The following is a 12,919-nucleotide window of genomic DNA, read 5'->3' on the forward strand; positions in this document are numbered from 1 at the left end:
ACTAAAGCAACATTTAGACTCGAACTAAACCAACATTTAGACTCGAACTAAAGTAACATTTAGACTCAAACTAAACCAGCATTTAGATTCGAACTAAACCAATAGTTGGATTCGAACTAAACCACAATTTCAAATGATTGATTGATAGAAATCAGATTATTTACCACATGACATATTCAAGATGAGACAAAGTATAATCAATATGAGATATTTATTATAATTATACCTATGCCGTTAATTTTAATGTAACCTTTTTAACATTATGTATAAGGTTATTATACACGAACGTAGTCTACTGAATAGTTTAAATTAGATATCAAGCAGCTTGTTTTTTCATTTGTTTTAGGCCTAATAGTGAATTTTTGTTTTAAAACTTTTCAACCCATCATAAACCTCTAAACAAGTAGGTACAGGATTATACAAATTAACATTTTTTTAATTTTAATTTTATATTCGTTAGTTAGTTAGTAATTCTAACCACCTGGATGAACGATTATAGCTTTTCTATAATACTTTGTTAATATAGTTGAAACGGTACATTATCAGACCTATTACTTATTGAAATTGAATTCTAATTAATACCTTTCACAACAATTGGATTACTTGAGTCATTTGGTAAAGTAATCCACGGTGGCTTTGTAAAGGAGTAACGACTTATAGAAAAGATTAACGAAATCACACAGCATTTAATCCCACAATCCATAGCGCATCACGCGTCATTGAACAAATCCAACCGGTATCTCACGTGAACTTGAAGTTGCTCGGGAACCAGAGTAATAGAAAGTCATGGTATTGTTACATTTGAGTGTTAGAGAACTAGAGTAATACAAACTCATTACATTATTACATGAATGCGAACCTGAGTAATAGCCAATTATGGAATCTTTAAATGTAGAAACCAGAGGAATATAAAGTCATGGAATCGTTACATATAACGGGAACCAGGGTAATAGAAAGCCAGATTAAATTAGGCCTGAGTGTTTTCAATATTCTTCTGCAAACAGATAAATATCAATTTTTCGCATATGTACCGGTTCAAAACAGTTTTTTATATTTGTTATTTTAGTAGATTTTGTGACATAACGTATTTGTAATTATTTTAAAACATAAATGTCTTGTTTTTAAAATCAATTTTAAAACAACTGAATTTTAGAATCTTTTAATGTAAAGTCAATGTTTCATTTAAGTTTTATACCATTTTGAAAGAATGAATGGAAGAAACAGCATTTTATACTTGGTAAGAAGTGAGCCTGTCACCTACCAGTAGTGGGTTGCGATGTTTGAGCTTATGCCATCAATTATCGTGCCAATTTAAGTATTGTATCCTAACCTACTGACAGCTGAACCAAAACATTACGATGACGTAGTGAAACCAATACCAATGGCTTGTTAATAACTACACCATGTTCCCATGCATAATTAAAATTAAAATTCCTTTGTACTACTGTAGTATTCCTTAATGTCACTCAAAAAGACGAACACATTGTAGTGACGTACTTGTTTCTTATTGAATAAAATGCGATTCTAAACAGGAAACATGTCCATATAATTATTTACAAATAATGTAATACTTATGCTAATTGACTATTAGAGCTTTCCACCACAGCACATTATTACAAGTTATTACATTTCTTGAGCAGGGAATAAATTTCGAAGCAAAGTACAGTGTATGTAATGGTAAAACTAATCACAAGAATCAGAAATAAAGGGCAACACAATATACAGTATCTAATAAAATCTATCAACTTTAACAGATAAGTTTACGTAATCAAAAATCAAAAACTTAAAACCTAAATAATCGGTTTGTTTAGATTATAGCAGGCATAATGCACTATTAACAGTTCATTAACTTTTATCCAAAATCTTTACCTTAATTACGTTAAGCATACTTTTATTCAGATTATTGCAGGCCTAACTGTTATCACGCGTACACCAGGTTTACACGTACACACTTCTATAATAATTATATATGCTATCATTTTGCAGAAAATATTATTGATTGATTGATATTATTTAAAATCTAGCAAATTGAATATTCCTCTCCGTTGCAGAATAACCAATTTCTCTTTGTAAATATTACAGATAATATTACAGAGTCTCTATCCAATCGAATACAACCATAACAGCCCCAGTGGTCTAATGGTTAAGACATATGCATATCAAACAGAAGGTTCTCAGTACGAATCTCGGTGAAGCTGATTTTTTTCTCATTCTTAAATCTTTCTTCATCTTTATCGTTTCAAATTAAGTAATTAATTCAGTATATCACTAGGCTGTCTAGAATTGCTTCATAATGTCTGTAAATAAATGCATCTAGTATCGAATGTTTTGGTTTTACTTATCTAGTATAATTTACTTTAAAATATCCTATTGTAGAATGATTTAATCTATATTGTTTGTTTGTGTTTGTTTTTTTAAGATTGATTCATTGATTCATTTGTATTTCTATGAAGAAGAATAAAGTTACTTGTATTTTTTATTTGAACTAAATTCTGAGGGCATATGGTTTCACAATTGTTTGGCAAGTTTTGTAAGTTATGGCAATTCATAGACCGATTACACCATGAGAATGCATTGCGAACAAACTAAACGTTAGAATATGTAGGCCTAGCATTTTAATTATATACGTACAGCCGAACAAATGACGAAAATGATGGTCGAAGCACTAGCTAGGCTAAATGTTTGTTCAAAATGTTACATGTGTATAGAATTATTACAAACACCGGCAACTTACTTATGTAGTCACACATTATTTTAAACTTTAAAAAAACATTTTTTTTTTTATATTTATATATATATAATTTATCGAAAGCAGCACTAGTATATTATCTAATATTACACGTACCATTAGTTTGAAGAAAATATAATTTACAACCATTCTAAACCCTAACCAAAACATAAAATTAGTATTGTTATTCATTTTTAAACAAATTATGAAGACATCACGTTTTAAATTAAAATCTGTATGTACCATTTAATAGCTATTATAGTGTTAATATTATCCAAACCTTCTAAATTAAAGCGTGTCATTAATTTTGAGGAAACTCCCTGGAATGGGCCTACAGGGAATATCACTACTAAACAAATCTAATATGATTTACACTTTGGGAAATGCAATGCGATATGTAGAGTGGTGACTAAAGTCCATAATACTTAAATAATAAGTTAACAACATATACTGACCATATGACGTGCTAATTATATATATTGATATTTGTATGTTTCACTAAGACTTCGGCAGCTGGGTATTGGATACAAGCCGGATTTTCCAGTCCGACGGTTAGTTCCTGCCTTGCTCACTATAAAATCCTCTGTTATTTAACTCCATCAACGCACAAGTAGAAGGCTAGGATCCTACTGATTGCAAATTATTGAGCCTATGATAGGTACATTCCGAGAGGGAAAAAAAGAAGCATCACGCACTCAAGTTCCAGAGTTAATAATAGGTTATCTTGGGCCAACAAGAGGACTCGTCGGCCTAGTGAAATCGTTGGTTAGCTAATTTCAAGCCTAGGATATATACATTTTTACTTATAATGCGAGACTGCAAATTGATCTAGACACACGTCAAAGCATCGAGCGACACCTTAACATTGTCAAAATAAACACTAATGTGTAAAAACAACCACCACCAATAATAGATGGGCCTAGAAAAGAGCAAATGATTACTTAAGCTGAGTAACGAACAATACTGACAGACAGATCATTATAAAGTTTGATGTGAAACAATTCAGCACTCCTTAAAATAACCTAGAAAATGGACTGCACTCGATGAGTGTATGAAGTTAGTGACATTTTGGTAAATTGTTAAAATACTAGCATATCAAAGACAATCCTAATTAACCCACTGTCCCATCTGTTGTCAATGAACTGCATGATACACGGGTAATTACTGAACGACACTTTCGTATGGCAATGACATTAACGTAGCGTAATCATAATAATATAAAAATGGTCGAAACATATTGTAAACAAAGCGTGTATTAAAACAATATCAGCAATGATATAACATTTACATGATTTAATATTTGCTTTGTCATTTTGAGTGATCACTTGTATGTTAGTCGTATGTATTTTATTAATTAGTTATAAAGTACCTATACCGGCATATTCAAAGAATTAAAATAAAAACACAATTAAATGGTCTCGTTCAATGCATTTATGACTACATGTCTAATTGAGCACTCTTGACTGACTAAGTCTAACTTGATCAAGTCGGTACACATTACTCTCTCTGAACTTATTTAGGCCTACAAGATCAATCTAGCTATAACTCGTTCAATTCGCGCGTGAGCCTGTCGAATACTCAAACACATCTCTTAAATTTGCAACTAATTACAGCATAAATTATAACTATTATTCTAATCTTTTAGACCTTGATAGTCGCTGTTTTACACTTCTTTTATTGCACTTACAATAATTGAGATGTAGGCCTAATATATAAAGTAATAATGTTATGATGTTTTAAACACTTTTCTCTTGTTCCCATTCTCCAGGCGTCCGAATCATAATAAACATGCCTATTTATTGGTAGAGTACTTTTGATATTAGAACTGACGCTTTTAGTACATAAAATACCTACCTTGTGGAAGTGTCTAAATATGAATCGCATCGAAGGCTAAAATAACAGACCTTATCAATAGATATAACATTATAATCAGAATTATTTAATTATTAAAAATAAATGATAATACAGGTCTGTTTATTATAAATATCTAAAAATGTTCCGAAATTCAAAATGTCGGCCGTCTTTTGAATATAATGTTAATTATGTTCCAATGCACAGTTTAACATTTTTTGACAAGCTAAGTTTGTCGTGTCTAAATAGTTTGTTCTCCACAATAATGTAACCTAATTTAGCCTAATTTGTTCTAATTTTTTTATATTTTATTTTTATGAAAATGTATTACTATAGTAAAAAAATAAATTGAAAATTCATTGTATTTTTAAATTTAGTGATAATTATGTCCTTTCGTGTTGTTTACATTGATAAGCTGTGTTAGTCCCAAAAGGCAATTCAAATAGTCTGGAAAGAATTTATGTAATGTATAATATTGATGTCATCATTAAGAAGGATGTCGTGGGCTGGACATTATTTCAACAACTTTTCCTAGTGTCTTAAACAATCTAGTTACTAATCATTTAAATGTTGGTCTTCACTGATAACAGTTCTGGACACAACTAAGCATTCTAAGCTCAAACTTTAAAAACATTAAATTGCATATACTTATAGCAAAACATGTACATAATAGGGACTGATCTTAAATTGTCATTTTATATTATAGAATAATGCACAATAACACTATTGTCTGCACATAATGTTGAACGGTAGAAATGCATGTAAACGAACTCTAGTAAACAACAACATAAACTATGAGATAACAAATAAGACTGTCCACGGAAACATGCGTACAATTAATAAAGAATACAAGTATAGTAAATTATAGCAATATGTTTTAAACTATATAAACTTAGTACATAGAACAAACCTGCAGAGTCCATGTCCTGAAAATCGGAAGTATATCGTAAGGTCCAATCCGGAGTGTTATCACCTCGACTGTTGTCTGATTCTGAATCTTTTCGGTCAGTTTTGTTGTTGGAGCCCATGATTAGTGTTTCGTCAGATTCTCTCTGATCCTCATCAGGATTTATTAATGATGCAATGCTAAAGGCGTTTGCCCGCGGAGATAAAGGGTTTTGATCCGTTTGGTTTACAACATCCATGCCTCTCCGAGGCAGCCTAAGTATAAGTACAGACCGAATAAACGGTGTTTGACAGCAGAAAATGATCTTTCACTTCTTTTAACGTGCAGAGTATTCTTTCATATAACGGTACACTTTAACACAAACACGATAACTTGCTAATTGTTTAAGCTTCTACGAAAAGTAACTTCTCAGTTAATTTCATTTCAGTATAGCTGGAATGTAATTTGCTATTGTTTTATAACTAACGCTGTGAGGTATCTGGAACTGTTCTTAATGAAACATCATCAAGTTCCAATATACATAAGTGCCAACTGGTATTCTGTATTGAAGTTTGGTCTAATAAAAACATACCACCATTCCCCGGACACACAGGCCTGGCAGTATAGGAAGGGGGCTGGACATTATTAGTTAATTAATTCTACATATACACCGAGCAATCATTGGCCGTTGGGTTGATACGTCACTGATGACGGTGACCTGCCCAGTGCAATTATAGTGTCACTTACTCGATTGCAATTCAAAAGTTTTTTTTTAATTCAACTCAACGAATATTGGCTGTCGATAAAGAGTGGTGAACAAGCTAACATATTATAATGTATCATCTTCCGTCGAAAGCCGCCGAGTGGGCTGGCTTAAACTTCACGGTACATCACGTTAGTGGATTTCCGCTTTAAGTACCAATATTAACTTAACAGCAACCAAACCACACGGAACCAAATAAATCTGATTACCGCCCTCACCCGGGTATTATACCTACATTTTGTACGCACTTACCCCTCATTGGAATTTAAACTCAAGAGACAACGTAGCACGACGTAGTATCCATAAACTTAAACGAATATATTTTCATATTGAAAATTTAAAACATTAATTGCACGTATGTTATGCCGCTTTAAAATGAATTTATTTTTATTTCTTGAATAAAAATTAGTATTTCCGGTCACTAATTTCGACGGATCCTTTACTTGTGCTATAATCCGTATAAAAGTTTAAAGATGAGATGAGATAAATATGCTAGAAATTTTTATTATTATTTTTACGAATTATTAAAAAAAACGTGGGAATGTGGCAGTAGACAATCTGTCGTTTGACGATTGCGCCGCATCTAGCTAAATTCCATTTTCGATGGATATAGAGATTGAGTTGTATTAAACATACCAATCGATGTACAATCTTAATACGTATGGTGCTAGTTATTATTATTGTTGATAATAAACAAAGAAAGTAAAGGAAGTAAGGGAAAAAATGAATCTTGGATTTTTGGAGTTTGTTTTACATGATATATAAAATATATTGGTCACTCGTAACTGATCTTATTTAACTTTATATTTTGGTTTGCTTAATGTAATCATTATTTCGTAGAACTATCAATTTAGCCCTACATTAGACCTACTGTTACTGATTTCCTTTTTTAAAATTATTATTATTATTTGTGTATATCAATTGATTGCACTGTATATGGTTCGGTAAACTTAGTTATAAAACATGTATGTTTTTGGTTGCCTATTGGCTTGGTTGGATCGTTAAAAAAGCACCGACCGAATTAATTACATTCTCATTATGATCCCATTATAAGTTCGTATTTGCCATTCGTTTGTGACTGTGACATCACATATCATCTACACCATATAAAATGACCAAACTACCTTGGAAATGACAACATCTTCGCACGCAATCCCGCAATTCACAAATTCACCAAACAAAAATCTCTTAATTAAAACCTTTACGATTTTTTATTACGTCATTTCTAACTTATCAATGAGGTTAACTGCGTTCAAAATCAATACATGATCTGCTTAACTAATTTGAGAATTGTATTTTTCCATATATTCCGAAAAATAACAATATAGAATATTCGTTGTTATTCCAATTGTTTGTAATACTTTTTATCTATTATTATAAAAATATTATTAAAAGTCCATCATCATCCCTAAAGTATGAATGGACGATTCCGTATGTAAATATTGCATGTGAAGCACACACACACCCTAGACGTAATGTTTGCTTGCATTTTATCTTTAATGTTAAAAGATTTAAAAACTTTCAACACAACCCAAGTGTTTAACCTTTAATCCGATGATATAAGCAAAAGCTTGGTTAACATAACTAATTAACCACTAATAAAAATCCTTTCAAAACACTTGAATTTAGTTCACAAGATCACTTTGATTAAAACTTGATCAACGAGTGAGGGTCTAAATAACCATTGTCTTTGCTTTACCCAATAAAATGGTAAGATTATTATTTTAATTATTTATACACAATATGTTACATGATTCTGAATTTGTTAGTAATATACTTATTAATTTATTTCTATTATGTTCTTCCTCACTGGTTTGTATAGTTAATTTGTTATTTATTAATTCAATATTATTTTAGATTAGTCAACAGTTTACCAATGAAATCAAATGCATATTTTATAAAAGATATGGTAATACTGTATATGCACATAGCGCATACCTACAGTAAATCGTCTTTGCGCTTAAAAATTCCACAACTAAACCGTGAATTGAAAGATAGAATAAAAAAAATGAATGAAAAATTAGAAAGAAAAGAAAGGATAGCTGTGTGTTATAAATATGTACAATTTCATCTTTTAAAAAACTATTGAACTGCATTTAATAATTTGAAAATCAAAATCAAGAGCCTATGACATACCGTATGATTAGATAGGCCTACTCTTACTGTTATTAATGTTAATCATTATTTCCCTCGCCTCCTCTTTATGAATCAAGTAACCAATACGACATAAAAGGGAAATTATTGGAAGGGGATAATGTAATCGAAAATTTGACATAACCATATCATTATACCCTTGTATTTTTGTCGATTTCTTCATCCGTCGGTCAGGTGTGACTAGATAGATAAAACTACATGAACATTTCGTCACAGTCGTGTTCGACCCTGAAGGGGTTCCTTCCTTATTCATCACACGTCCCGCCACTATTTTTAGTCAATCAAGGGCTATCAATTATAAAAGTAATTAACTCGAAACTATTCAGCTATAATTATTCCAGTAATATGATTAAATTCGTTGTTTAAAAAAAGAACGCCTAGTTGAGATTTTAGGTAGAACGTAACTATAGGCCTATAACCTATAAAGATTATAATTTCAAGATTTAGTAGGCCTACCTAATCTAACTTTTCCATCTTGTCACCATTATGCTAGGTATCGTTGTGTTAATTTGTCAAAGTATATTAGATATAGATCGGTGTATTAATTGAATAATATCGTATCGTGTAGGCCCCTACTTGTTATTGCACGCACCACACAATGCCGTCCGTAAGCCGCCCACAAAAACGAAAACGACGGTGCAGCAAGTGTTGCTAGTCTGAATTTTACTATTGATTAAACAAATACACATTATCAAGTTCTATCAATGTGAATTTGATCATAATACTATATTAGCATTTAATGATAATTTATTTATAACATTATTAAAGTGTCAGTAAAATATATGGTACCGAAGAAGAGCAAACTTAGACTAGACTCGGAAATAAATATTAGTAGGCCTACCTTCGACCAAGTGATCACCACTTATCATATAATACAGCAACTAAGTTTATATAATCATTTATTTTTCGTATGCCAATGTAGATTTTTTTTTACTTGAAAACGTTTTTTTTTCGGTATTTATGCCGCCATTTCCTATTTACGATATTGTCACTTTGAAAAATAAATAATACAGTAACATTTCATAATAGCCTTAAAATCTGAACGTTTGATCAGCAGAAGAGAAGATAATATACATTTGTACCTGGACATATTTAATTGATTATAATTACCAAAGAAATTGTTATAACCCAACGGCATTTTTAATATAAAAGAACTTGTTAAATTGTTTAGGCCTAAGTTAAATAGATTCATTTTGTACAGGTTGTGAAGTATTCCAGTCAGTTTATAAACAAGCTGATACAGTAGTATAGTTTGGTATGGAAAAATAGCCACCTGATATAAAGTTAATTTTGTTTTATTTAAAATATTATTAGGCCTAAATGAGGTGTTTTGTGAATTAAAATGTAGTACTTTGTAATGTTAAACACAATGCACCGGTATGCCAGTAAACTACAAATATTTTTAATTTTAAACTAAATTTAAATTAAAACTAATTTTGTTTCTATAAATGTTAACTTTTTTTCAAACGATAACTGATAACAATTTAGATCGAACAACTAAAGTTACAATTATTGATATGATTTGACGGAAATGGTTTGTATTTTGTTTGTATTTTGTTACGGTATATTCAATCTCGAACACCTGAGCTGGAAATCCGTACACTTCATTTCTGTTTAAAATAGCAACGCTAAGTTGTAAAGTTTAATGTAAACAATATTTAAAAACTGAATTCGAATTTCATTGAAACTTTAAATAAAATGGATTAAAAATAATGAATATAATTACTTACTTTTATCGTCTTTCATTGTAATCAAAACAAAGTAAAACCAAAGTTAATGAAGATTTTTACTAAAGTGTTTTAGCCACGAAGTGTGTTGTGTGTTTGACCCGATCACCAAAACATTAAAAACTTTACGGACGATACCTGTGTAATATGCGATCGCGGAGCATTGTGGGATTGTCCGGTGGCCATGGCCATTTTGAAACGTCTCAACCAACATGACACCCGTTATGAAATTAATTGTCGAGTGTATACTTCATTCCTTTGATATACATATAATAAGGTAGGATGATTATATTATGGTATTTACTTGAAAACAAATATTTTTAAGCTTTAAACGGTAATAACGCGCAAAGATATTATATTACACCGGTAGCCATGTCGAAGCCCCAGACAACTATCAGCTAAACAAACGAATAAATAGTTTTAAATCGAAATTCTGTAAATTACTCTCATAATATATTTCATATATGTTTATACCATTCTTATTGTATTTCTAGAATTATGTGTTTAATAATAAACTATAAATTATAGAATAATCATTTATAATAATTTATATATTATATTTTAGGGTTTTTTTTACAAAAAAAAATAAAAACACAGCGAAACTTATTAAACAATCAAAATTGTTCAAAATTGAGAAAAAAAATGTTTATAATCCTAACTTTTTGTATGGGTGTAGGCCTAGTTGTTGGTAAGCATAGCATATAAATAAAAACAAGTTGAGTCACATCTGTAATTCGGGTTTAACAGGCTTACGTGTAGCAAACAAAAGAAATGTGCAATAATTATCTAGATAAAGATGCTTTAAGCAATATTTATAGAACAATGAGTGGTTTGTACGCCAGAAATAGGCAATTTCGTCGTAGTTATAAATTTGAGGTTTAGTTTTAACTTGAGGTAACACCGTATTCGGGGTGGTCATAACGGTAATACAAAGTTATTACCGAAAGCGGTATATCACCAATTGACTTAACAGTGCTAGCGCCGCAGGGATTTCTGCGTTTCGTCAGCCAGATCTTTGCACTTTTGTGCCGTTTTCTTGGCTGAAAAAATACCACGGGTACAATGATAGATAAATAACAACAACGGATGAACTACTTTTACATTACTAACCAACCTAAAACATAAATCAGTTACCGGAAGAGAGTAGCAAAGTTTAGATCTAATTATTGGCTATACTTTTTTAACAGGACCGGTAAATACTTGTCCCAAACTTAATTGGCTGTAGGCCTATAATAATTTTTCCAAATACTACAACGGTTTTCTATAATGTGTTTTGTTCGCACACGTAGGCCTAAGTACTTTTTAGATATTACGGACTACTCCTAATAATTCCAATCAACTTTGGTCTTCTTTCTTTACCTTAATTAGACCTAAAAAAAAATACATTTTTTATTTGCGGAATTATTTTACATACACTCCGACGATAACAGATCTATACTGTTACTATTATAAGGAACGGTATTTTTAACACACTGCTTTGTTGCGGCTTTCTTCTTTGTTTTTGTATTATTGACTTAATTATAGACCTATGTATTGTTTCATAACTTCCAAAAATGATTCCACTTTATATTTTTCTTATTCTGTCGCCTTTTCCTAATTGAATGTGATCCACCCTGTTATTTCTATTTTTATCCATTTTACTCGGATTAGACCTAAAGGTATTACTCAGATTATTTATCATGGTAGGAAATACACACGAAATAATTGATTATTATAAGTTTCAATTGTTTGTTATGAGAATTAAAATTTAAAATATAGGTAGGCCTAATCCATTATATATATATAATATATATATTGGCACTTGCCAACTCATATGCTATGACTTTATCCAAATTCCTTCACTTGCACTGATGAAGGGCTAGTGTTGCCCGAAAGCTCTGCTAACTTTTCTGGCTGTTTACTTTATCGTTTTGATTGAGCTTTTCGCTTTTTTTTTGTATCTCCATTGAGATCCAGCCACTGATACCCACATCATTGTCATTTTTTTCAGTAATTTGCCTTTGGATTTATATATATATATAAATGTCAAGGAAGCTAACAGTAAAAAACAACATTCTTTTAAAATGTGCCTACAAATTAATTGTACACTGAATGGATTTTGTTGTAAAGTTTACTTACAGTAGATCTACTAAGCAATTCAATAACTTTTAACTTAATATAATTAATAATTAACTAGTTTACTAAATTTAGGTTTAAACATAATAAATTGTAATTGTTATCAATTTGACCTCACCAACGATGGCACTCATTTTGTGGTTCGTCAGAGCTCACATATTTATTGAATGCTCAGAAGATACCAACAATAATAAGCTGCATTTCTCGCCTCTTTTATTTAATTTATTTAGATTTGTCTGATTTGTTGACAAGTTATTCTTATTTTCTGTAGTTTTTTTTTTAGTAAAATTCATATTGCAGCGTACGGTATGGGTTACAGTTTATATGCCTCCTGACACTACAATGGTCGGCTGGGCAAACGCAGTACTGTATTATTAGTATCAACATTAACATTTGTTGATGTATGTTCCATTATGAAGTATGAAAATGTATGCCTGCTCAATAGGAGGCGACAACACCTCCCATTATAATTAATTATTTCGGAATACTCTATCTTGTTTTATATCGTTAATATTTTAGTTGTAAACAGAGCATAGCGCATTACAATGTCATCATTGGGAAAAAATAGAACCTGATGTTTGTTTCGGCTTTGATTATTAATGCGAATATTACTTAATGTTTAGTCGATGAGGTTTAGATGAGTGTCTAGTATTTTGTCGTTTTTAACAACTAGAGCAACGAACGCTTTTCCACCA

At 30.9% G+C, this 12,919-nt stretch overlaps 1 protein-coding gene across 2 annotated transcripts in view; it reads right to left on the reverse strand.

Annotated features, from left to right (window-relative positions):
* The window catches only part of LOC144858044 (T-box transcription factor TBX20-like), a 37,547-nt gene extending 27,329 nt beyond the window's left edge, over positions 1 to 10,218 (reverse strand). The window contains exon 1 of one of the 2 annotated variants that reach the window (XM_078714639.1): positions 10,113 to 10,218. In XM_078714639.1, coding sequence (XP_078570765.1) covers positions 10,113 to 10,128 — 16 coding nt within the window. In that variant the 5' untranslated portion in view covers positions 10,129 to 10,218. Of the gene's footprint in view, positions 1 to 5,489; positions 6,043 to 10,112 lie in introns of those variants that run through there. The other variant, XM_078714638.1, reaches the window with a different exon arrangement.
* Between the last annotated feature and the right edge of the window lie 2,701 nt (positions 10,219 to 12,919).

Source organism: Antedon bifida, chromosome 2 (genome assembly GCF_963402885.1).
Source record: "Antedon bifida chromosome 2, ecAntBifi1.1, whole genome shotgun sequence".
Classification (NCBI taxonomy): domain Eukaryota; kingdom Metazoa; phylum Echinodermata; class Crinoidea; order Comatulida; family Antedonidae; genus Antedon; species Antedon bifida.